The sequence below is a fragment of the Sciurus vulgaris genome (genome assembly GCF_902686455.1).
Source record: "Sciurus vulgaris genome assembly, chromosome: 3".
In the NCBI taxonomy this organism is placed as follows: Eukaryota; Metazoa; Chordata; class Mammalia; order Rodentia; family Sciuridae; genus Sciurus; species Sciurus vulgaris.
This window is the reverse complement of record NC_136463.1, coordinates 131,444,872-131,469,763: the sequence shown is the minus strand read 5'-3', so window position 1 is coordinate 131,469,763 and position 24,892 is coordinate 131,444,872. Positions and strand designations below refer to the sequence as shown.

Here is a 24,892-nt window from a genome sequence, read left to right as displayed (position 1 = left end):
GAGCGCCACAGGGGCCTCCGTGAAGCACCGAAGGATTAAGGGGCGGGGAATGAGAGAGCTGCGAAGGGAAGGAGGGAAGGAGGGGGAAGGAAATAGGTGCCTTTCCCCACTTCTAATCGTGTTCCAATCAGGAATCGGCCGCTTTCCCAGGAGTGACTTCTGTCCGCCCAGGGACTCTTCCAGGAACCGCCTGGCATCCTGGGCCGTGGACTGTGGCTGGTCTGGCGTCCCAGACGCCTCCTCCCCTTCTCTCCTCCCTCCAGGCTCGGTGCCTCACTCAGGGGCGTGTCCTGCCCTACCTCCCTTTCACAGTGGTCCACTCAGCCGGTTACAGCGGCGGCAGAGCGGCGGCAGCAGCCAGCGGAGAGCAGCGGCAGCTCGAGTTTCCGCGACAGGAGCTGTGGCCGTGGCAGCCGCTCAGGGCCCGGCACCTGTGCGGAGCAGGAGTAGCACGCCGAGTGTGGGTGGGGTTGGTGCCAACCACTCAGAGCCAAAGGAGGACAGGGCATCTCCCAGCTGGGATTCCACTGCGGGGAACAACCTCCGGCTGACAGGGGAGGTGGAACCGAGCTGGGAACGCTGGTGCGGGAAACATGTGCAGGAACAGCTAGAGGCCTCCGGGCAGGTAAACGTTGGGTCCAAGTGTAGAGAGGCAAAGCGGTGCCTGGATCATGACAGCCTCCCGCCTGGACTTCGGGGAGGTGGAAACTTTCCTGGATAGGCACCCAGAGTTGTTTGAAGATTACTTGATGCGGAAGGGGAAACAGGAGATGGTGGAGAAGTGGCTGCAGAGACACAGTCAGGGTCAGGGGGCTTCAGGTCCAAGGCCTGCTCTGGCTGGCACCAGTGGCTTGGCTCAGGCCGGTTGCAGAGCCAGCAGCACAGTTGGTTGTAGTACTGGACCAAATGGCTCTGCCAACAACCAGCCTACTCCTGGTGGTGGGGACTGTAGTGGGGTTCCCCTGAATCCCAGCTGGGCCAGTGGCAACCGGGGCAATGGGAGCCTACAGCGGAGAGCTTCTCAGAAAGAGCTAAGGAAGAGTTTTGCCCGCTCCAAGGCCATCCATGTGAACAGGACCTACGATGAACAGGTGACCTCTCGGGCCCAGGAGCCCCTGAGCAGTGTGCGGCGGAGGGCACTTCTCCGGAAGGCCAGCTCCCTGCCACCCACCACAGCCCACATTCTCAGTGCCCTGCTGGAATCAAGGGTGAATCTGCCTCAGTATCCCCCAACGGCCATCGACTACAAGTGCCACCTCAAAAAGCATAATGAGCGTCAGTTCTTCTTGGAACTGGTCAAGGATATCTCCAATGACCTTGACCTCACCAGCCTAAGCTACAAGATTCTCATCTTTGTCTGTCTCATGGTGGACGCTGACCGCTGTTCTCTCTTCCTAGTGGAAGGGGCAGCTGCTGGCAAGAAGAGCTTGGTCTCCAAATTCTTTGATGTGCATGCAGGAACCCCACTGCTCCCCTGCAGCAGCACAGAGAACTCAAATGAGGTGCAGGTCCCCTGGGGCAAAGGCATCATTGGCTATGTCGGGGAGCATGGAGAAACGGTCAACATTCCTGATGCCTACCAGGTAGGACTTTGCCTTGTCCTTTCCTTCCTGAACCCCACTGGTTTGGCAGTCAAGCCTTCCATTACCCTTGGGCATCCAGTAACACATTCATTTAAATTCTTCAGGATTCAATCTTGCTCTTTGAATTCCCTTTTGAGTTTAGGCTACTTAGAATGTTACCACATTATCCTCCATGTAGTGGTCTTTCTCTAACACAAGGTGGCTGATGGGAAATTCATGTAATGCCCCGTATTACCATGTATTTCTCTGTCGAAAGGCTCTGTCTTTAAGAATATCAGCATGTGGTTTTAGAATGTATTTGTGAACTGCTAGGATGAAAAAAAAAAAAAAAAAAAAAAAAGGAGTCTACCCCAGAGTTAGTCTGAAAAAAAAAAAAAAAAAAATGGGTATTTTGGTATTTCTGATGTTTGGAGGACTATGATGCTTTTTCTTTCTCTAATTCAAGGTTGGAAAGGAAATAAAGTGCCTAAGTACTTTACTAGTCCCTTCCGTAGCTTATATTTGCATGACTTCCACATTAAGGAAAAAAAAAAAAAAAAAAGAAGAGATGGGAAAAGTTAGAAGAAAGGGCCTCAGACCCATTTGGCCCTTCCTAGCATCTCTTTTAATTGTTTCTGTTGTTGAATTTAGAGAGATTGAACAAATAGAGGAACTAGTCATCTTTAGGCATGAATACAGTATTATCTGCAGTCAGCTTTTGACAGAACTGAGCAAGCAGGGTTTAAAACAAAAAAAAATTGATTTTTTTTTTTTTTTTTTTTTTTTTTTTTAGTAGCTCCAAAGGCAATCAGCAGGGTAAACATGCTTGTTTTAAATGGAAAAGAAAGCAACATGCTACTCATCTGGTTTTTCTAACCCTTTCATTTTCACAGTGATTTGAACTTGATATTTGATGCTGAATCTGAGATCTAGTCAGTTCTAATTTCTTCAATATCTATTCACTGATTGTGATGAAGCTAGGTGTCACTTTCTATAAGAAGTCTTCAGGGTTCATAGAAATTGAAAGTTCCTATCCTTGTTTATGAAAGTTTTATGATTATCTGATGACTATTTCTTCCATTTGTTCCATTGAGGATACATGTTTCTCCAGTGTTTGGTTGCTATTGATCAGAATGCTAGAAGTGGTTGGAAGAACACTAAATGTAAAATTTTCCTCTACTTCATCTGAAAGTTTATAATTTTACAAAGAAAATTGGCTGGATTGTTCTAAGTCTCATATTTTTATCAGATGACTGTCAACATACCATTTAATATTAAGGGATGCTTACCAAAATACCGTCTTTGTTACCTTTTTGTTGCTGTTTAGATACATTATTCATTATATCTTTCTTGAAGACTTTGATAGGCTTAGGTCTAGCCACTAACTGATGATTTTCAACAAGTGTCTATTTCCCTACAACCTTAGAAAGTCATGGGAAGAATTAAAAGCATTTAATAATTGATATGTCAAAGGTTATATAAAACATTAGTTAAACAATTACAACTTTTTTCCTTTGCTATTATTTCCACATCGTTTTTGTGCTTAGGCTACAAAAATCCCTTTCTCATTGAAAGATACTTGTTAAAGCTCAGAACTGCAGTCTTTTCTTTTTATGATCTTTACTTATTCATTCCTTATTGATTTTCTCTTATTTCTACAGTTTTTATTTCTTAACATTCTCTCTCAGCTCCTAACTTTTATTTAAGACTTTTCAGATGCAGCCCTTTCTTCCAGAGCATGATTCTTGGTCTCCTCAGCAGTTAACTTGTCTTTGTGCTGCCTGGAATTGTGGTTATGGGTGTTGTAACAGGCATAGAAAATCAGGTTTCAGCAGCTGTTGCTTCCTATGGTCTCTGCTCCTACTCTGCAGACAGCGGGAAAAGCTAAGTTGCCTTTAATATTTGGAAGCTGACATTGGGAAAGAGTAACGATGGCTATAAATAAGACTGAATTCTTAAGAGGATTGGCATAAGGCAGGTAGGGGAAAGGGTGCTATATGAACTGGGAGCTTGAGATCTTCTTTAGAATTGTTTTCCTTTCTATCTAGTTAGAAAGTTTGTTTTCTTTCTCCATTGACTTCTATTATGCATTTATATTTTTAAAATTGGAATACATTTATGTACTCTTAATTTTACTTGTGCTACTCTTCTTTGATAAAAATATTTTTTTAATTTATCTTGATATACTACCATCCTCATTAGTGTGAACTATGGAGAATTTCTTTAAATATCAGAGTCTCAATTTCTCCATCTGCAAAATGGAAATAAAAACCCCTACTTGGCAAAGCTTATTATTGTGAAAATAAAATGAGATACTGAATTAAAGCTCCTAAAATGGTCCCTAGCACATTTTAATTACTCAAAAAAAAAAAAAATGGTTAACAGTTTACAGTGAAGATGATGATATCCAGTTTGCTAGCTTTCTTTTTCTTTATCTCATTATCAGTTGTTTTCCTCCTTATCTAGGACTGAGCTGTGAACTCAGCACAGCACATTTTGACCAACTCTTGCCCAGAGACATCTTCCAACCTTAAATTAAGTGTTTTACAAGGCATGTAGAAAAAGTGATTCTTCCACAATCTACTTGAGAGTCTCCTAAATGTGATTGATATCATCTAACCGTGTCCTAGCCTATCAAAAGTTCTGCACTGTCCTTTTTAGTAAGTCATGCAATATGAACTTTTTACAGAGTCATGTTAATGTTGTGTCCTTCTCCAGTTCAAGCATTTCCCCCTTCCTCCTCCCACATCTTTAATTTAGTACTGGGCTGAGTTGCTTAGGGTCTCCCTAAGTTGCTGAGGTTGGCTTTGAAATTGTGATCCTCCTGCCTCAACCTCTAGCTGCTGGAATAACAGGTGTACACCCAGCTCCCTCTTCCTTTTTATTCCTGCTGTAATAGATTTTTCTTAATGAAAATTGACAACTTTCCAAATGCATATACTTTTTACTATTATGTGTTTTAGTTCTTACCATGTGTAAGTATCTTGAAATTTCTAGGTAAAAATATAACCATCCTTCCAGATTCTTTATGAACTAATATATTTTTTAAAATTTTCTTGCTCAAATTCAGTTAGCATTCTTTTTTTCTTTAGAAAATGAACTTGTATCATGCAGAGTTTCAAAATTTCATCTCCTGATAATTAGATTTGTGACCTAAATTATTGGGTGTTCATAATATGAGCAAGAGAAAGGCACTGAAGACACTTAAGAAATTGTGACAATAAGTGTGGCATTCTAAAGTCAAGAGTAGAATGTTTAAAGAAATACTAAAGGTGAATAAAACTTTGGCAGCAGAATCCTCCCTCTGTTCATCTCATTATGTTTTATTAAATAGTCCTAAAAAACAGAGTTGAAATTAAGAGAAAAATAAAGAATTGCAAGTGGAAAAATAAATTCATTTTAGGTACCCAGTATGATCACAGTGACTGCAATTTACTTTTTTCCCTGACAGTTATAAGTTATTAAACAGCCCACTTTATATTACTTTACTATATTACTTTAATATAGTAATGAATAAATTGCCCTCAAGAGGTTCAAAATAAGAGCACTCAAGTAACAGGTGTTCTCTTTGAGATTATTCTAAACATCCAGAATATAGCACTTTAATCATTAATAAAAAGTGTGAGATGAATTTGTGTTAGTGTTGATAATAAAGATACAGGTGTCGAATGGGCTTGGGTCTGAAAAGCAGGAGAATGTTTTGTTAGGTGAACTGAGTAGAGGAAAGAGGATGACGCAGAAGAGTTCCAGGTGTGCTAGGCTTTCAGAAGACCTGATCTGTTTACATAACAGATTCATTTATTCATCAGATCCAGCAAACAGGCACTAAAAGACTATTATACTCCTCCCTGAGTAGGGAGCTTGGAGTGTACAAAGGTGAGAGAACATGCTTCCTGTCCCCCACGTGCTTACAGGTGAGGGCCATATGGTCTACACAAACAGCCAACATCGAGCTGTGCTCAAATGGAAAACTCAATGGTATTCCTCTTGAAGAAGAGTGGAGTGAGCTGAAGAGTGGAGTGAGAAGAATGTGACAGAGCTGATGATGGAGGACTTCATGGAAGAGGTTCCATTTGAGCTGTAAAATGGGTTAGGTTTCCTAGCTGGAGATGGTTGTGAGTTGAGGGGATGTGATCCAAGTACTGCAAAATGGCTTCAGCAGACACAGTGATGAGCAAGCACAAAATATGTATAGGGGACAGTGAGTGTTTTAATTTGGCCAAAGTGTTGCATACATTGTAGCATGAATATGCAAAAATAAGATGAAGGCAAAAGAAGGAAGAACCTTGAGCACCTGGCTAACAGTTAGGAGGCTTTAAACACATATTAACATGTATTAACATGATCATACTGGTATTTTGAATAACTTGATGGCAGTGATTGAATGAATTGAACAGTTAAAGGCTTGAAGCTGTGAAAATAATTAAGAGTCTATTATGATGATCTGGTGGAGCCATAATAAACAACTGAACTAAAGCAGCAACAGAGGGAATGGGTAGCAGGGGACAGAGAGGAGATGCCCTGCAGGTGTGGATTTGGGCTAGGAGGGAGGAAAGTCAATGATGACTCAGAGAGTCTAAGCCTGGGAAATATGGAGAAGGGTAATGCCTTTATCAAAAGACAGGAAGAGAAGCTGGGTTAAAGGGAAGAAATTCTAAGCAGGAACAGCTCTGTAATTTGTGAAACTTAGAGCAAAATGATAAAGTAGGACTCCAGCTGGGCCTAGAGGAGTCAATCTCCCCTTCCCAATATTTTGTTCTCCATACCACTGCAATTTCCATACAGGGAATTCTGAGGGATTGCAACTTCCAGGTCAGGAAATTCTCAGTATCTGGATTGGAGATGGATGAAAGTTGCTGCTGAATGTGCCCCAGTACTGCCAGCTCTGGGTGGACATGATCACAACCTTGCCCTGAAATGACATGGGCATGCACCTGACTCTTCCCATGCCCCCACCCAGACCTTATCTAAGAATAAAAGGCAATGGCAGACATGGGACTTGGATCTGTCTCCTGACTAATACGACCTGGTCACTGCTCCTGTCTCAGGCAAGCAGTGAGATGGGGTAGGCTGGATAGGGCCTAAGACACCAGGGAGCAGGGATCTGGTGGCCAACAATGGGTCTTGGGCAGGCAGTAGGAGAGGAGACTACATGTCCCAAAGCTCCAAGCTCCAGGTCCATACTCTATTGCCCCATTGGACTTTGCTTGCAAAGCACAAGTTCAAAGATTAAAATTAACAAAGAATGTCACACATTGAGCCCGGGTTGTGGCTCAATGGTAGAGTGCTTGCCTAGCACATGTGAGGCACTGGGTTTGATCCTCAGCACCACCTAAATAAATAAATAAATAAGTAAACAAAATGAAGTTATAATAAAAAAGAATGTCATACAGGGTAGCATTAATCCTCAAGCAGTCTCCACCCCCTCCCACCCCTTAGCTGCACTGGTCACATGCTCATGAATCTGGTCCTGATTCTGAGTCATGTTGAGTGTAAGGTGGAGAAGTTCAATTTTATTCCAGCCCAGTGTCTACTATGGTCTGTCACATGGCCTCAGCTCCATCCTAATTAAATTATGTGCCATTTTCAATGCCTGGATAGTGTTTCTCTATTTCTGTGTTTTGTATCTTTCTTTGCAGGACTACTTTTTCTCCAGTTTTGCTCATCTAAATCTCCTCTGCCTTCTCATGATGTAAAAAGGGAGAGCTGATTGCTTGTCCTTGAGCTGGAAAACAAAACAAAATATTATACATTAAATTATATTTAATAATACATTATACTATGCAGACATTTATTATGTGTATTAACTAATATATAATAATAAATAATAGTTCATTGAATTTCATTTTTCATCTCATTTCAGAATAATCTCCACTGAAATAACCATATGTAACATGTTAGCCTCAGAAGGAATTAATGTTAAGCATCTAGAAAACTCAGTGATGAAAGTTTTTCCATCACTGATTAAATGTGCTGACAGATTTGGTCAACAGTCCAGTAATTGAATCACTAAAATTTGCTCAAGAAGGTAGAATTTGATCCTACTCCAACACTTATAAAGGAGTTTCGTGAAATCTTATTTCAACTTGCACACAGTGTTTTAAAAATTCCCTCAAGCCCACAGGCAAGTTCACTAGCCCAGGACCAAAATTGATTTTGTGCATGCAGCAGGAAACATTTGCTATTTCAGCCCCTCTTCCTGACAGACACATGATCATGATAAACACAATGACAAATTGCATTTGCTGTTTTGCACATGAGGATAGATTACAGAGAAGTACAGTTCCTACAGAAGCATGGAGAGGTAATCTAAGGTTAACTTCTTTTTCCCCAACCCATAAACTAAATGTTTACTAATCTGACCAATTTGTTTTGGTTCTTGAGGTTTGGGTCACCTGTTTATTTACAAGGCAGGCTTAATTTGGAAGCTAGTGTCTCATGTGTAATATAGTGTTGAGGAGTCACATGAAGTTGTCCTCTGAAATAGTTGGGAGTTGTTTTATAGAAAAGTTAACAAGATCCTTAAAGGCACACTATTGCTCCTTAAGTCACTTATTTTAAGGGTGGTATTTTGCAATATAACCACATTCTTTTGGAAAGTGGAATCTGAATCACAAAAAGGCAGTATAATCATAAGAGAGTGGATTGGGTTTCTAATATTTTAGGAGAAACTTTGGTTCCTGAATATTTATAGGCACTGAGGCTAAAGTTATTTATTTAGTTTTAGGATTAAAATAGTAAAGAAGGTTTCTTGGCATTAAAGACATTTGTACCTTCTATAATTCCCAGACTTTCTTATTAATTGGTTGGTCTCAACTGAACAGTGATTCCACATATTAATAATACATGATGTTTCCTATCATAAAATTCAGCTTTAGATTATTACACATTTAGAATAAAAAATAATTTTCACCTGAATGAAAAATATAGGGATCCTGTGAGAAGCCTCTTTACAGTGACCTATCAAAAACAAAGCAAAACAACATGCTGACATAAGGTAATGGTATACTCCGTGGTTTAACCATGAGCCAGGCCTTAGCTCATTAGCTAGCATTTTTTCCTTTTAATCCATACAACAACGCCCCCCCACCCCCCATTTTATAGAAGGAGATATTGAGACTTGGAGGCGTGAAGTAATTCGTTCAAAAGTAATTCAGCTGGTAAGTGAGGGAGCTGGTGTTCAAGCTGAGATCTGTGGACTGCAGAGCCTTTATACTGCTACTCCCTTGTGGCCTCTCCTGACCATCAGCTATTTCATGCACAGTTGTGTCTGTCCCTTTGCTTTATCCTTTCTGCAGGTCTAACTCCTTTCACCCTTGAAAGACACACCTCTGTGAGACTTACTGTTTCCTATCCCAGTCCACCCAAACTAGACATTCTCTCTCCTTCCTTTGAACTTCTGTAATGAATTCACTATTTTCTCAGTATTATAACTGGGTACTTGTCTTTTAAAATGTCTCATCTGTGAACTCTTTAATATCTAAATCATTACTTCCTCACTTCACATATGTTGCAGTAGATCCTATAGGGCTTAATATAAGGTTTTCTATTCAACTGATAAATTACTACTTTTGTCAGTCAGTTCATTTGCAGAAAGCTCAGCCTACTTACAGGATATATACAGATTAGTCTGGAAATTCATCCCCTGAATAATTATTTTAAACTTTGGTCCTAATTTTGAAAAATTTTTTAAAAAACTAGGCCTTATGAAGTCCAGATAATTGGTGAATTATCTGAACTACTTGTCTACATTAATAAAGTCTCCACATTAATTGCTTTACTTCTAACCTCCCTTGCTTTTTGGGGGTTCAGGATGTTCAATTTTTTTCTTTTATTTCATTCCATGTGAAGATCATTTTATACAGAGAGCAGACTAACTCTAACCAAATACTAACAACAGCCTGCTACCAACTTCTAGGGAAGGCATAGGGCGGAGTATGACTACTCTGGATTGCTGAATTTTCTAGTTTTCTTATTACCTCATTCAGATGGTACAACTTCTTGAAGGTAAAGCACCCCTTAAAACATATGACCTTGAAAATGCTAGGATTTTTTTCTTTATAAATCTTTATAGATGTGGGAGATTATATTCACCAACTTTATAATTATTTATTTTTCAGGAATTTTCAAGTAGATTGTTTATTGATTACATTTTATTACAAATCTTATGCTACACATGTTCTCAAAAGGTCTCATTAAAATTGAAACTTATAAAATGGTTGTATTTATAATCTACTCTTCCTAGGTTGTAATTATGAGATGTCTATGTCCCATTGCCAAGTAAAAGCCATCTGCTATGGCTTGGATGTGAGGTGTCCCCCAAAAGCTCGTGTGTGAAACAGAAAGAAGGTTTGGAAGAGAAATGATTGGGTCGTAATCTTAATTTAATCAGTTAATTAATCCCTAGTGGGATCAACTACATGGGAATTGGAGGCAGGTAGGGTATGCCTGGAGGAAGTGGTTCAATGGGGGCATGGCTATGGGGTATATATTTTGTATCTGGAGAGTGGAATCTCTCTCTCTCTTCTTCCTGATTATCATGTGAGCTGGTTCCCTCTGCCACAGTCTTTCACCAAGATGTCCTGCCTCACCTTGAGCCCTGAGGAATAGAGCCAGTCACTTATGAACTGAGACCTTTGAAACCTGGAACCCCTAAATAAACCTTTCCTCCTCTACATTTGTTCTGATTGAGTCTTTTAGTCGCAGCGGTAAAACTGACTAAAATACCATCTCTTTCCCTTTTGTTACTATAGTTGGCTCCAGTAAATTGGGTTGGTTGCTAAATCTCCTCTTCCCACATCCCAAACTGCCACTCCTAGCTCTAAAGAGGAGGGTGCAACTGCCAGACCCAGAGAGAGAGAACAATAGCTGTGGGAGAGGGGCTGCCAAGCCAGAACTATGGCCTGGGGGAGAGGAACTCAGCCACTGGCAAACCATGACCTGGTGAAGAGGAGGCCAACATTGTCCTCCTCATGCCTCCCCCTCCTGCCAATTCACTCACTGGCTGAACCCACCTGGAAGACCAAGGGGACAATGGGAGCCTGGTGCAGCCATTCCCAAGAGTCAGCTTCTTGGTATAGAATGACAGTGAAAGGTGGCAAGTGCCTCAGGATAGTAAAATGGGGGACTATTCAGCACAGTTGTATATATGAGTTTATTCACTAGGGATGTGTGTGTGTAGAGACCAACTCAGGTAGGAATAGCTTTATTTGAATTGAATGCTGAATTTCATCAGTATATATAAAATGGTGACCTAAATCCATTGAATCAAATTCAGAAATGTTATAATGATATTTCACTGCCTAATTCTTTCCCAATAATTCTGTTTATTCTTGATACTCTGTATCCCTGAAGAAACTCCATTGATGGCAACCCGGGCCAAACACACCTAAAGAGATGACTGGTAGTTTATGGAAATTTCCCCTTGCACAATCTGATTAAGCTAATTTATTTGACAATTGAAGTCTGGGGTTACTAATAATGTTGCTGTGAAAGATATCACAATGTAATAGAATGCGCTATAGATTTAGAATCAGGATTCTTGGATTTTATTCTCAGTTCTGCCTTAGTTTTTTCAGCTGTAACAGAGATAATATGTCAGGATGTGTCTATGGCGTTTTGTAAGGATCTAATCATTAAATCTATTCACTACATTTTCATGAGATAAAAGAAAAGCATTTTCAAAAGAATAAAATAAAAAATGTAAGGTGTTATTAATGTTTTAAAGTATACAGTCCATAGTTCACAGGGACTGGTTCTGCAAAGGACCTTGCACATGAAAGGAAACTTGATGTGAAATGTGGTAGTATTGATGATATATGTATGTGTACATATATGCATGTATATGTATATATGTATACATATAGAATTGAATGTATTTTCTTATTTTCTGTTTTCTTTTGTTTTTTAAATTTTTTGTTAGTTGTTGACGAATCTTTATTTATTTATTTGCATGTGGTACTGAGAATTGAACCCAGTACTTCTCACATGCTAGGCAAGCGCTCTACCACTGAGCCACAATTCCAGCCCTATTTTCTGTTTTCTTGATATTCTGGCATATTGGACCTCAATCCTGAAGAGGCCATCCCTCCCAGGGCTAGCTAACTCCTAGAGATAGCAAAGGACTCTCATTCCAGGGTGCCTTTGATACACAAACCAATCAATCTAGAGCCCACACCCCTAACTAATCCCTTTATCAAACATTCACATGCCAAACCAACATTCCCCCTGCCTGAAATCATCCCAGGGCCAGGTACCAGAAAATGGGGGGCACCCCTATGGCCCAGAACCCACTGAAATTATTCAGACTAGCAAGTCCTAAGTTACTCAGTCTACATTCCCTGCCTTGCCCACTCTTGCCCTCAAGAATGACAGTGCAGGCTCTGGGCCAGGCTATACCCTAGACTCTTCTGCCAGCTGACTGACCCTGATCCTTTCCTAGGTGGCCACGTGTGGCATGATGTGCCTCCTGTTTCTGGGGTGCATTAATAGAAACTTCTTTCATGAAAGTCATTTCTGAATCTGGTTAAAACAAATCCTGGATATGTTTTAACACAGTAACAAACACACATGATGCCTTATATACAGATAATGATTATTTTAAAATATAATCAGATGCTTTAAATGAAACATGAGACTGTGAATATTTACTGGTCATATACACATTTTGCATTTGACAAACAAAAGTAAGTTGAATTCTTTTTTATAATTGATCAATGTGTTTATTTTCTGGAATTATATGTAATTCCAAAAGTATATGTTGGGTTTCTATGCTATAAATCCCTATATAAAACACCCAGATTGGTCATTGATAGTATTATTGTTTAATTCCTAAGGAGTTTTTAAAATGACAGTTTTTGGATCAAGCACTTATAAAATAAATAAATTCTGGCAGCTCACATTAAAGGGTAGATGAAATCTGAGTCTCAGTTCTTATAACCAACATTCAATAATTTGTAAGTCTAGGTAGAATCCATGACACAATTTTACTTTAAATGTGTTGACCATTCATTAAATCAAAGATAGACTTTTTGTTGTTTGTTTTTTACTTTTAAGACTATGGATTATTATTCTTGCATTTTTACTGTCTGTACTATTCTATTGGATTACCAGAATGTTTTAACCTTTACTTTTTCAATCGAACAAATTAGATGATATTCCTTTCTCATTTAAATGCCTGTGCACAGTTTAATGAGCTAACAGTTTTTATGGGTTTTTGGCAACTTAATGTGCATGATTACATATTTAAAGTTTAATAACAGCTGTAATGGAATTAAGAACTACAAGCTTGGGACATTGAAGGAAAAAATTATCCCAGAGTTGCTAAGGAAACCTTTCTAGATTTTTATTTCTTTCTGCATAAGTTTCTCTATAAAGGTGAAACTAAAAACCCCTCTCTCTAGTGGCCAGTTCACAAAGTATAGATGTTTCCCTGTTGGCCTCCTGTTTCCAGAGGACTGTGTGTATTCAATGCAGGTGTTAGGACTGGCTACTTCCTTTTCCTTTTCTCTTTTTTGTCTTCAGGTATGTGAGACTAGGATCAGATTCTTCTCTCACTTCCTTTCCTTTGAGCACTGACTTTGAAAGCCCAGTACAGCCATGACATCTTCTTTTGATCCTAACCCTGAGATTATCCTGCAGAGAAGCAAGGAGGAGAGCAGCCCTTGGTGGTGAATGTACCAGGCCATGTTAACCCTGCAGGGAGAGAAGCGTAGAACTCTGGAGAGGAGGCTGAAAACACAGCTAGGAACTGAGGCATCTCTCCCCTCTCTTTTGTGATTCCTTTTTAAAATGGAAAAACAAGAAGAACAGCTTCTGACTTGATCCCTCCTTTTTACTTATGCCTGATGTGGCTAGACAGAAAGGAACTGGCAGTCAGGCTGTACCTAGTCATTTAAAATACAAAGGGCAGGAAAATATTTTCCACCTTGAAAATAGCCAAACTGAGATTCTACTATGTTAAATTAGAGAACAAAAAGGTCAACTGGGAAAAGAGGATTCACTATCACCATAAGAATGTTTCATACTTAAGATCTTGGATCTCCGTTGAAGACAGACCCAATTTTATTCTTTAGAAATAGCCTCTAAAGAAACAGAACCAAGCAAATATGTAGTAATATAACACTGTTAATAATTTATTGTAGCAATCTGTGAGACTGTGTAATTTAATGTAGAATTATATGGAAATCATTTTTATACCTTTATTTTAATTATTTATTTTTATGTGGTGCTGAAGATCAAACCTAGTGCCTCACACATGCTAGCCAAGTGCTCTACCACTGAGCTCCAATCCCAGCCCCGTATGGAAATAATTTAATGCAAAATGATGTGGAAAAATGTTAAGGTATATTATGAAATAGATATGCTTTCTCACTAGTGAGTAAACTTAAATTTATTTTCAGCCTACTTCCTATCTTTGCTCTTCACTGTTGACCTGACCCTCTTTCTTGAAAACTAACTTAGCAGCTGCCACAGTATCTGGTAACTAGTAAATCATGTTTAATCTGATAAATCATGTTAGAATAAGAGAAAAAGCCTCTATTACAGTCTTTATTTTGTCTCAAGACTACATCCACTGATAAGGCCACTTTGTAAGTTAGGGTGTGTATTAGGGTTCTCCAGAGAAACAGAATCAACAGGATAATTAGATAATGTTTTAGTCTGCTTTTTCATTGCTAGGACCAAAAAACTTGATAAGAACAATTTTAGAAGAGGAAAAGTTTATTTGGGGCTTATGGTTTCAGAGGTCTCAGTTCATAAATGGTCAACTCCATAACTTGGGCCTGAGATGAGGCAGAGCATCATGGTGGATGGGTGTAGCCAAGGAAGGAGGCTCAGGACCTGACAATCGGGAAGCAGAAAGAAACTAAATTCAGCTCATCAAGGACAAAATATATACTCCAAAGTCATACCCCAGTACCCCACCTCTTCCAGCCTTACCCTACCTGCCTTTAGTTATCTAGTTAATTTATTCAAGTGGGTTAAGGCAACTGATTAGGTTTAGGCTCTCATAACCTCATCATTTCACCTCTAAACCTTCTTGCATTGTCTCCCACCTGTGCTTTTGGGGGAAACATCATATCTAAATCATAACAGATAGAAAGATAGATAGATAGATGAATGAAAGGGGATATATTAGGAGAACTGGTTCATGCAGTAATAGAGGCTGAAGTAGTGTCCCATGACATACTGTGTGCAGACATAGACCCTGGGATACTGATAGTATGGTTTAGTTCAAATCCTAGGACCTCAGAATGAGGGAGGCTGATGGCATAAATGCCAATCTGAGATTGAAGGTCTGAGAACCTAGAGGCCACTGGTGCAAGTCCTGGAGTCCATTGGCTAAAAAGGAGACTGGAGCTTTGATGTCCCCTGGACAGGAAAGAAAGAGCATAACCCAGTTTCTATAGGAAAAAGCATCTGTAGGAAAAGAATCTTGCCTTTTCCCCACATTGTCGAGAATGCAATGGAGACTAGGACTCAGGAAATTTGCTAAGGAGATTATTACCTTTAAGCTTAAGGGTCTGAGGGTTACAAGGTTGAGGGTTGGGATCTGACCTGGACACATAATTTGTGGCATGGAGGGAAAATGAATGTTGGGGACCAGGAAGTCAATCTCCTTTTCCCCCAGACATTACCCTTAGGTCAGTCCCCCAACACATGATAGATGGACAGTCCCCAAAGACATTGCAGCCTCTGTGCCAAAATGAGCTTGTTCCACCCTCTGAAACAGAGTGGGAAAGAGCCCCTATAGAGTCTAATACTCAACGTGCCAGCGTGCTGCCAACCTGGAGTGGGGAAAACAGGGCTTGACCTTGTCTAAAGCACTGAAGGACTCCTGACCCAGACCCAGACCCCTGCTGGGGATGGAGGCCAACAGTGGAACTCAGGCCTCTCTGTCAACCTGATCCTGTTGCAGTCCTGAGTAGAAGGAGGCAGGGGTCATGGGGTCAGAGTGGGGAGCCAGAGACTGGGAACCCATTAGGAGGCTGAACTGTATGTGAACCCTTGAGGCATTCCCCATCAAACTTAATATTCAAAGTACAAAATAAAAAATAAAATTAGTATGTGTTTCAAGACAATGACTGTAAAGCATTAAACTTCAAGGTGGGGGTCCCTATTTAGCATGGGGCCCTGTCTGACTGCATTGGATATAGGTTCAATAAGGCAGCCTGGGATGGGGCTTGTACTGTGACCTTAATTGTAAGAAAGAATAGTAGGAACAGAAGCTCATTTTTTTTTTCTACTTAATCCTATAGTACTTTAACCATACTACTCTTATTTATTCTACTTTTGGTCATTTAAATTTTGTCTCACCTGTCTTTCCATTGAACAGTGAGCTCCGAAGGGTATATAGCTTTCTTTGCTGTAAGCACTCAGTGTGGCATAGCACGTAGCACATGATAGGTTAGTATTCAGGAAATTCTTTGTATTAGCTTCGTATAATGGCACACGTTTATAATCCCAGTGACTTGGGAGGCTGAGGCAGGAGGATCGTAAGTTTGAAGTCATCCTTGGCAATTTAGTGACACCCTCAGCAATTTAATGATACCCTGTCTCAAAATAAAAGTAAAAAGGACTGGAGATGTAGCTTATTGGTAAAGTGCTTCTGGGTTCAATCTCCAGTACCAAATAAATAAATAAATAAAATATGGTATATGGATACATGCAGAAAAGGAATATAATTGAGAATTTGGTTACAGGGGTAGTAGCTTAAGTACCAGTGCTGTACTAGGTTCTAAGGTGAAGGCAGAACTAGGGGTTTAGCCAGTAGTCTTGTGCTAGGCCTCTTATAGTCCAAGGGTCTTTTCATTTTCTCTTAAGTAGGGGGGGTATGGTTATGGGATCATGTATGGATCATTTTCCAGGTTGTGAATGTTAAAGAGACAAAGGAACAGGGAACCAAGCAATTCGTCTTTTACCAGAAGACAAGAGAAATTCTCAGGGAGGATGACAGCAGGAGAGGGAGGAATCAGCCAGACTCTCATATAACTGGGCTGGGGATTTGGGAAAACAGTAATGTAGTTAACAGCAATGTTGGAACAAAGGAGGCATATTCTGCTTTTCATGTTTATTTAAATGACAGCGGTGCTATCTTTTAGGCAAGGCAAAATGATTCGCTGGGGAGTATAAAAGGTCAGGCTGGGAGCTCTCTGATGTGGAGTGGAAACTTAAGGTGGATTCATGCATACAGAGAGCCCAGTATCCAGCCTCTGATGATAGCAGACGCTCTGCTGCTGCCACTACCCCCACTTTCCTCCAAAGGTATTTATGTTTCTCTAGGCTGTGCTTGTTTCCAGGAAGCATTCTCCAAGATTGTCAGATTCTCTTTTGGTCTCGAAGTATTTATTTAGAATTTCTACATCACCTGTGAGAAGTATGCACTTCTAAAATCACCAGTGACCAGTTTCGTTAAACAGCTAAATAGTGTATCCAAAGATACCGATCACAACAGGTGATGTTTCAAACCCAGAGCCTCCACAAGAGCAGAGCCTCCACAAGACATTTGCCTAGCATGCTCCAGAGTTCTCCCTTTTTCCTTTGTCTTCCCCCAGTGCCTCTTCTCCCTCTGCTTCTTTGGTGCTGTGCTTTCCCTTTCTGCTTTGCTGACATCCCACACCTGTTCTATTCTGGTAATGGCTTCCCCTCCCTCCTCCACTCCCCTTTGGCGCCTCTCCCTGTCCTACTCTTCCTCCCCTCCTATCCTGCATCTTTTCTGTCTTTCCCCTCATCCCCTTTTCTCTTTTCCTCATCTTCTTGCCCCGTCTGACTTTAATATAAAACCAATATTCCATGAAAATAAGATTTCATTTCCAGTTTTTAATTTTAAAATTCAAATTTAAAATCTCATAGGCCTCCCTCAGAAAACAACTAGGTTTCGTTTTCACTGCCATGTGGCCTGTGATTGTGTTCTTTTCAATTTTAAAATCAGATACATGAAATATTTGTTTTTCGTTTTAAATACACAGAGTTTAATTACATTTTAAACTGTTACCCATGTGGCCCTTGATTGTAATTTATTTCCTGTGGGTCAATGCCCTGTAATATAAAAAGGACCTTGCCCCTCAAGAACATTCTAAGTAGAACAAGTGACAGGGAAATTGGTATTTAAACACTTGTATACAACATCCGGGCTTTTATTAAAATGAGAACAATGATAAATATTCTTTCTTTAGTATATCTCTTAGCTTGGTACCCACCAGGAACTCTTAGCAACAGCAACATAGAAGCTACCAGGCCAGTAATTCTCAGGCTCATTGATTGTTTGAGGTCTTGTCTCTGGTAACCTAAAGTTCCTGGTGGTGAATGTCCCCTGCAGGGGCTTTTATTTATTTTTTCCTTTTGTACACAAAAAGAAATATTTTCCATCTTCCTGAATCCACCAGGAAGCATGTGGGATTTAATCACGTCTATTATTATAGTTCTTCTCTATCAATGTTTTAAAGCTCAAAAACTTGCTTGTTCATTTGTAAAATTTAGCCACAGAACTTGCTGCTACCCTTCTGTGACAATTCATCAAAGGGAAAGCCTACCAAACTTTAGATACTGGGTAGATGTTTCTGAAAGTTGACATTTTCTCTTGACTGAGAAGTGCTTGCAACCTTAACAACTGTACCTTTCTTCATTATTTGTAGCAGAATGCAATCCCTGGACTTGGGTGTGTGTGTAGAAGTGTATTTTTTTTTAATCACCCCAGCTTTATGGAGAGTGTTTGTTTCCTTCCTTGATAAAGGAATCTGTTCATTATGAAGGCACTTCTTATTCTCAAATTCTCTATAAATGTTTAAAAATAAATCAGTTTTTCAACATTCAAAATAGGAAAACTTGAATAAAATAAGTCATATAATAATTATTACTGTTACGATAGAAATACTATTTCTATTGTCTTTGTAGAAATTTCATCTATTAATTCTTTAGCTAGTGCTTTTTGAAACTAAAAGTAATGCTTCTTATATCCATTATTTTGTGCCTGGCATTTGTGTAGAATTATCTCATGTGATCTTTCTAATTATATGGAGAGAAAGGTGAAGTGGGTGTTATCCTTTCCCTTTTATAGATTAGGAAGCAAGTACTGAGAAGTTTGGGCCTTTTCCTGAGGCCATAGGCTATAGTGTCAGTTAAGATTCTGTGTTCCTCCTGCTATCTCCCCTACTCCTGGGCTCCAAGAGGAACTAATGTATAACTTCTCTTTTCCCCCTTCCTGATACAACTGAATTGAGAAATAAGACAGAAGAGTAATGTGTCATAGTCCATTTTCTGTTGCTATCACAAAATACTTGAAACTAGATAATTTAGAAATAATACAGGTTTATTTAGCTCAAAGTTTCATGGGCTAGGAAGTCCAGGAACATGGTAGAAGAATCTGTTGAGGGCCTTCTTGTCACATCATGACATGGGGAGTATCATATGGTGAAATAGAGCAAGTGTGCTAGCTCAGGTCTGTCTTCTTATAAAGCCACTAATGCCATCATAGGGGCCTGCCCTCATGACTTGATCTAATCCTAACTATCTCCTAAAGGCCCCATCTCTAAGAACCATGAACACGAATTTGGGGTTAAGTTTTCAACATAACAACTTTTGGGGAACATGTTCAAACCACAGTAGAATGTTTATGAGACACCAGGATACTGTGTTTATAACTTATAAAGCAGATACTGGAGTATGGGCTCATATTTACAGACATTTATAATATTCAATTCCAGAATTAGATGAATCTACCTTCCCAGGCTATAGACAAAGCTGGATGCTCATAGTCCTCCCCACATAAGTAGCCTATATTTTTGAAAAGTACAGCATTGTAGAACAAAGCAGAAAGCATGTTTCTTGTGGACAGCCTGACATCTGAAGAAAAAGGGAAGAAGGGACTGGGCTGTGGATTCTCCTGAAGACCCCTAATCAAGCAACTCACCTACCTCCTAGGGGAGAAGCAAGGCGTATGTCCAAAGGCCTGAGTGGTTAAGGGAAATCTCTCACTCCTCATGGAATTCCGAGAAGGGATAAAAGTTGTTCCTCTTCCCACATATGTCATGCTTTCTGTCAAACAGATTGTTCTCTCTGAAACACCCAGAGAACTTTCACCACCCACTCCACTACAGCCTTCTATCCCATCTTATCTCCTCATCCTCAGTTGCCCAAGCCAGAAACCTGAGCATTGTCTTTGCTTCTTTCCTTTTATTCATCTACCACAAAAGATTTATCAGAAAGTTCTTTTGATTTGCTTGTTCAACAGATTTGCTCTTTCAAATCCGTCCAATTTTTTCTGCCATCCACTGTCCCAGCTATGTCCAAGTCACGTTAGCTTTCACCCCTCTGTTGTGAATACCTGTTAACTGGTCTCTCTAATTCCACGGTTCACTGTTTCCCACACAGAATGTTAATGGAGTAACAATGAGTTATGAAGTTGCTCTCCTACTTAGCAGTGGACAGGGAGGTGGAACCAGATTATTCAAGGGACTTATTATCATAGTCACCTTCATTTGGAAGACAGAAGGGTTGTGAGCAGAAGGAACACATATCTGGCTGCCCCGTACTCAATACCTAAGGGAATGTGGCAGGTGACCTGCTCTCTGTGGTCCTTAGAATCTTCATATATAACATGGTAGGGCTAGAAAAAAATGATTTCTAAGACTATGCCAGCTCCAAAATCCCATGAACAGAGAAGAAGCGTGACCAAGTAATTCTGCCCAAGAGTTTTACATTAATAGCTTTGTAGACTGAGCCTCAAGTCTGAGCTGCTTGTAATGTTATTAACAGCTGCTCTAGAATGCTACATGAGGGGTTCAGGGCTACCTTTTTTTTTTTTTTTTTTTGTACCAGGGATTGAACCCAGGAGTGCTTAGCCACTGAGCCATGTCCCAGTCCTTTTTATTTTTTATTTTGTGATGGAGTCTCCCTTAATTGCTTAGGGCCCCACTAAGTTGCCGAGACTGGCTTTGAACTCATGATCCTCTTGCCTCAGCCTCCTGAGTTTCTGCGTGTACCACCATGCTGTGCCAGGTCTGCCTTCTGACTGAAAGTGTAGACTAGGTGACTTGTAACAAAGTTCTCTTTGTATAGCAACATGTTGTCCTCATATATCTTTGGGATATCTGGTGATAAGTCATTCCTTGGTAATGCCATTGGGTGATAGCTTCAAGAAAGAAATGACTTGGATGCAAGTTTGCTTCTGGGAGAAGAACTCATATCAACTACAATAGAGGATATAGCCAACTATTATTACAGGATGTGCTTTGTGCCTCTGAGTCAAAAATCAAAGGAAGTTTTCCTATCTAAGAACATAAATAAGTCCACAAGAACAAGATAAGCCTTTGACATAGGAGCAGTGGGCAAATAACCTCTTCCCCGAATTACCAGCCTCATAACCCATAATTCTACTATTACAGCTTAATTCTCCTCAATATTTCTGCCTTTTCCAACTGTCAAATTTCCAAATATCTCTGAGAACTCATCAGCAGAGAACAATTTACTTAGCAGTTAACTATTAAAATAAGTAAATTGAAGGCTGGAGTTGCAGTGCTTGCCTAGCATATATGGGGCAGTGGGTTCAATTCTCAGTACCACATATAGATAAATAAAATAAAGGTATTGTGTCCACCTACAACTAAAAGTATATACATATATATTTATTATATGTATAATATAATAAATAAATTGACTGCTTGGAAGAGCAACAGTGGGGTGGGTCCATCGACTTAGAAAAAGAAAGCTACAAGGGAACCCTTGATGAATGGACTACTTGGCTGTGTCAAAAGCACACCATGTTTAAGTCAGGTGGGCCTGACTTGAAAGAGGCAGTCAGTGGCCTTCCTCGGCTAGACATTATCTGATTTTCTTAGTTATATTATAATTCTGAAGTTTAATCAAGAACCCTAAATAGAAAGGAAGTGTCGATGACCATCGCAGAGGTCAACTACCTTCTCAACGTTACATTTCTATAAATTAGATTATTTACTCCAGGACTATTGCATATTATAAAATTTATAATAAAGTCTTCCAAAAATACCTCTCAAGTGAACTAAATTTAACATTACAATGACACAAGAAATGAATTTTGCTGATAAGTCTTCATGTTTACATTTTACATGGCTTTCAAGGATCAAGAATTAATATAATTTTTTATTAACACACAGAGAACTCATAGCAATTGGACCAACAAAACCAAAGAAAAATTTATAGTGATAGTTAGCATTTATTGAATATGTGTTATATGCTAGGCACTGTGCTAAGATTTAGTTGTCTCATTTAATTCTCACAGAGCTCGCTCTATGAGATGGATACCATTTCTTTCCCCATTTGACACGTGAGGAAGGTGGACTCTAATAGGTTGAGTAACTTGCCCAAGTTATACAGCTAGTAGCTGCTACAGCCCTGATGTAAACCCAGGTTGTCTGACTGTTTAGAGTCTGTATTTTACTATGTCGAGAGAAATTAAGAGTTATATTTGAGTTCTTCTCATACATTCAAGGTAGTATTCCTCTCTGTGAAAGAAGGCAGCTCTCTGACAGAATATGAAATTCAAAAATCTTCCAGAAACTGTTTCATCGATTCATATTCATTGACAAATGGTGATTGATTATTTGCATGCAAAGATCCCAGCAATTAAATCACATTTGGATAGTTTGAGACAAAGTACCTTAGGAAACTACACATTTTACAATGTACCCCATTAATGTCTGTGAAGGCAAAATAATTGAAGTAGTAGTAATAAGGAGCTTACTATGTGCCAAGTATTATTTTAAGCACTTGTATTAACTCACATATTCCTCATAGCAGTCTTATGAAGATGATCTATTATTAATCCAATATAGTTGAAGAAACTGAGGCACGGACAGGTTAAGTAACTTCCTCAAGGTCACACAATTATTAAGTTGGAGAGCCAGCATTTGATCCCAGATTGCGGAAACCATAATTTGTGATCATAAGCATCATGACCTGCTGACTCTTGTAGTGTACAGAACAATGAGCAAGGGTCACAATGTCCTTTACCAAAGCTGTGAGAAACTTCGACAAGGGCTAAACTATAATTTCTTAGAGAAGCAGTGTAGTGAGTGTGTGACATAGTTTCTTTAAATATGAAAGCTTTCATTTTTTTAAAAAAATCCCAACTGGTAAGTACCAGCACCAGCTGGGAAGGACTTCATTCATAGGAATCAACTGGAAGAAATTACTATGAGATTCTGTACAACATTTCAGAGACAGGAGAGTTTTCAAAGCAGAGTTAAGAGTTGTTCTTTGTAGATATTATAATTATGTGTATCCATTGTAAAGCAAGAGCTGGACTTATTGCCTCAGGAAAAAACTGAAGTATGTATAAGCAAGCAATGGAGTCTATTCTCTTTACTGTAAAACTCTTTGGAAACTAAAAGTGGACTATCAAGTAGGGCACTGAAGTTACAGCCATTCCAGTGGTCCATTCATCCAATGGCTCTTTGCTGTTTGGTTGAGGGGACATACTTTTGGTGCATGGAAGCCTTAGGCAGGAATCATTTTGATTACTGGGTGTAGAAGATACCCACTAAAGCAAAAAAAAAAAAAAAAAAAAAAAGAGGGCTAGGGGTTAACATCCCAGAAATAACATCTAGGGAAATCAAGAAAGGAAGGAAATTGATGAGTCTTGTACCATCAGAATTTGGGAAATGGAGAGTTTGTAATTCTCCTAGCCTGATTCCTGTTCTGTGTTTTTAATATGGTGGTATATTTGTGTAACACTTTATGAGTACTTCAGCTTATACTATCCCAATTTATCCTGGCTGCTGTGAAAGGTGGGAATTATTATTCTCCCTTAGAGGATGAAGAAATTGAAGCTTAATGAAGTTAAATGGACCAGAATTTTGGAGCTAGAGTAGCGAAGATGGGACAGGGAATTCAAATGTTCTAGTATCACATGCAGAATCTCTCTTTTTTTTTTGTACTTTGTTTACTTTTTATTTTGAGACAGGGTCTTGCTAAGTTGCATAGGGCCTCGCTAAGTTGCTAAGGCTGGCCTCAAACTTGTAATCCTCCTACCTTAGCTTTCCTAGTTGCTGGGATTACAGGTGTGTGCTACTGAGCCCAACCACATACAGTATCTTTTGTACCCCCCAGGAACTTCATATGAGATCATGATTATGAGAGGTTTAATTTAAGGGATTACATAAGGAAATAAGACATGCACAAACACACACACACACACACACACACGCACACACACATGCACACCCTATGCTTTTGGAAAATAAAATAAAATAACAATTTTAGCTTCACTTTGTCATTATATCATTTCCATGAAATGGACTGAACTTGGGCAAAGATATTTGTAATTTATGACATGCCTAATCTTCAAGCTTTCAGGGTAATACTTGTTTCCTTCTGTGTTTTCCTTTGGTAGAAATCAATCTTTGCTAATGCATTTAATCAGAGTCTAGAAAAAATAGTGACCTAGTGTTGAACTGGCTAACAAGAATGACAAACAGTACTAACTTCTGTCTCTGTTTTAGTACATTAGGTTGAACATAAACTACTCTTTGTCACCATTCAGCAGGTCTCTTTGTAGTTTTTGAGCTATATTGAACATCAACATGGGTAGAGGGCCTGCACAGAAATTGCTGACTCTAAAGTAGCATGATATGGTGAAGAGACCAAGCTTTAGACTCAAGCACCTGTGAGTTAGCATCCTGGTGTAATTAGTGGTAAATTGCTTCATTAGATAAATTACAGAACTCCTCTTAGCCTCACATTTTTCATGTATATAATGGGGTCAAAAATACCCACTTTGTATGGCTGTTGTGAATATTCTGTGTATGTGAAACACTGGCATAGATACCTGGTTACAAAGTAGACCATGATTGCTATTATCTGAGGAATCATTAAGTTCCATAATTGCCTCAATTCCTTTACGAGTTAAACTGATCACAAGGTTTATTTAGTTCTTATTTTAAAGGCTGGCTGACTATATGCTGTACTGGAGTAATTGGTATGATGCAAGAGCAAAGTCATGAAAGGTTTCTCATGTAATGTATATCATATAAAACTGATCAGTCATACAGTAACATATTCCAATGTGCACACAAGTTTATTAATTTTTGATTAGCCACATATACTTTCACATTGTATATACAAGGTCAAAGTTCTGTATTAAACTTTTTATAATATAAAACAGACAACATAATTAACTAGAACTGATTTTATTTAACTCTATGTGTCTTTAGAATTGTTGGTAGAAACTTTATGTGGTGTGTGTGAATCCAGCTGAGGCTGTATAAGGGAATAGCCACAATAATTATCTCTTCTCCTCACACAAGACCTACCTAGACTTCTGTAGAAACAGAGATAAGAAACAGTAATATTTATAC

At 39.3% G+C, this 24,892-nt stretch overlaps 1 protein-coding gene across 3 annotated transcripts in view; it reads left to right on the top strand.

Moving 5' to 3' along the window:
• The first annotated feature begins 369 nt into the window (after nucleotides 1–369).
• The window catches only part of PDE11A (phosphodiesterase 11A), a 369,784-nt gene continuing 345,261 nt past the window's right edge, over nucleotides 370–24,892 (top strand). For all 3 annotated transcript variants that reach the window (XM_079132189.1, XM_079132190.1, XM_079132191.1), the window contains exon 1: nucleotides 370–1,583. In XM_079132189.1, the coding sequence (XP_078988315.1) occupies nucleotides 672–1,583 (912 nt within the window). In that variant the 5' untranslated portion in view covers nucleotides 370–671. The remainder of the gene's footprint in view (nucleotides 1,584–24,892) is intronic.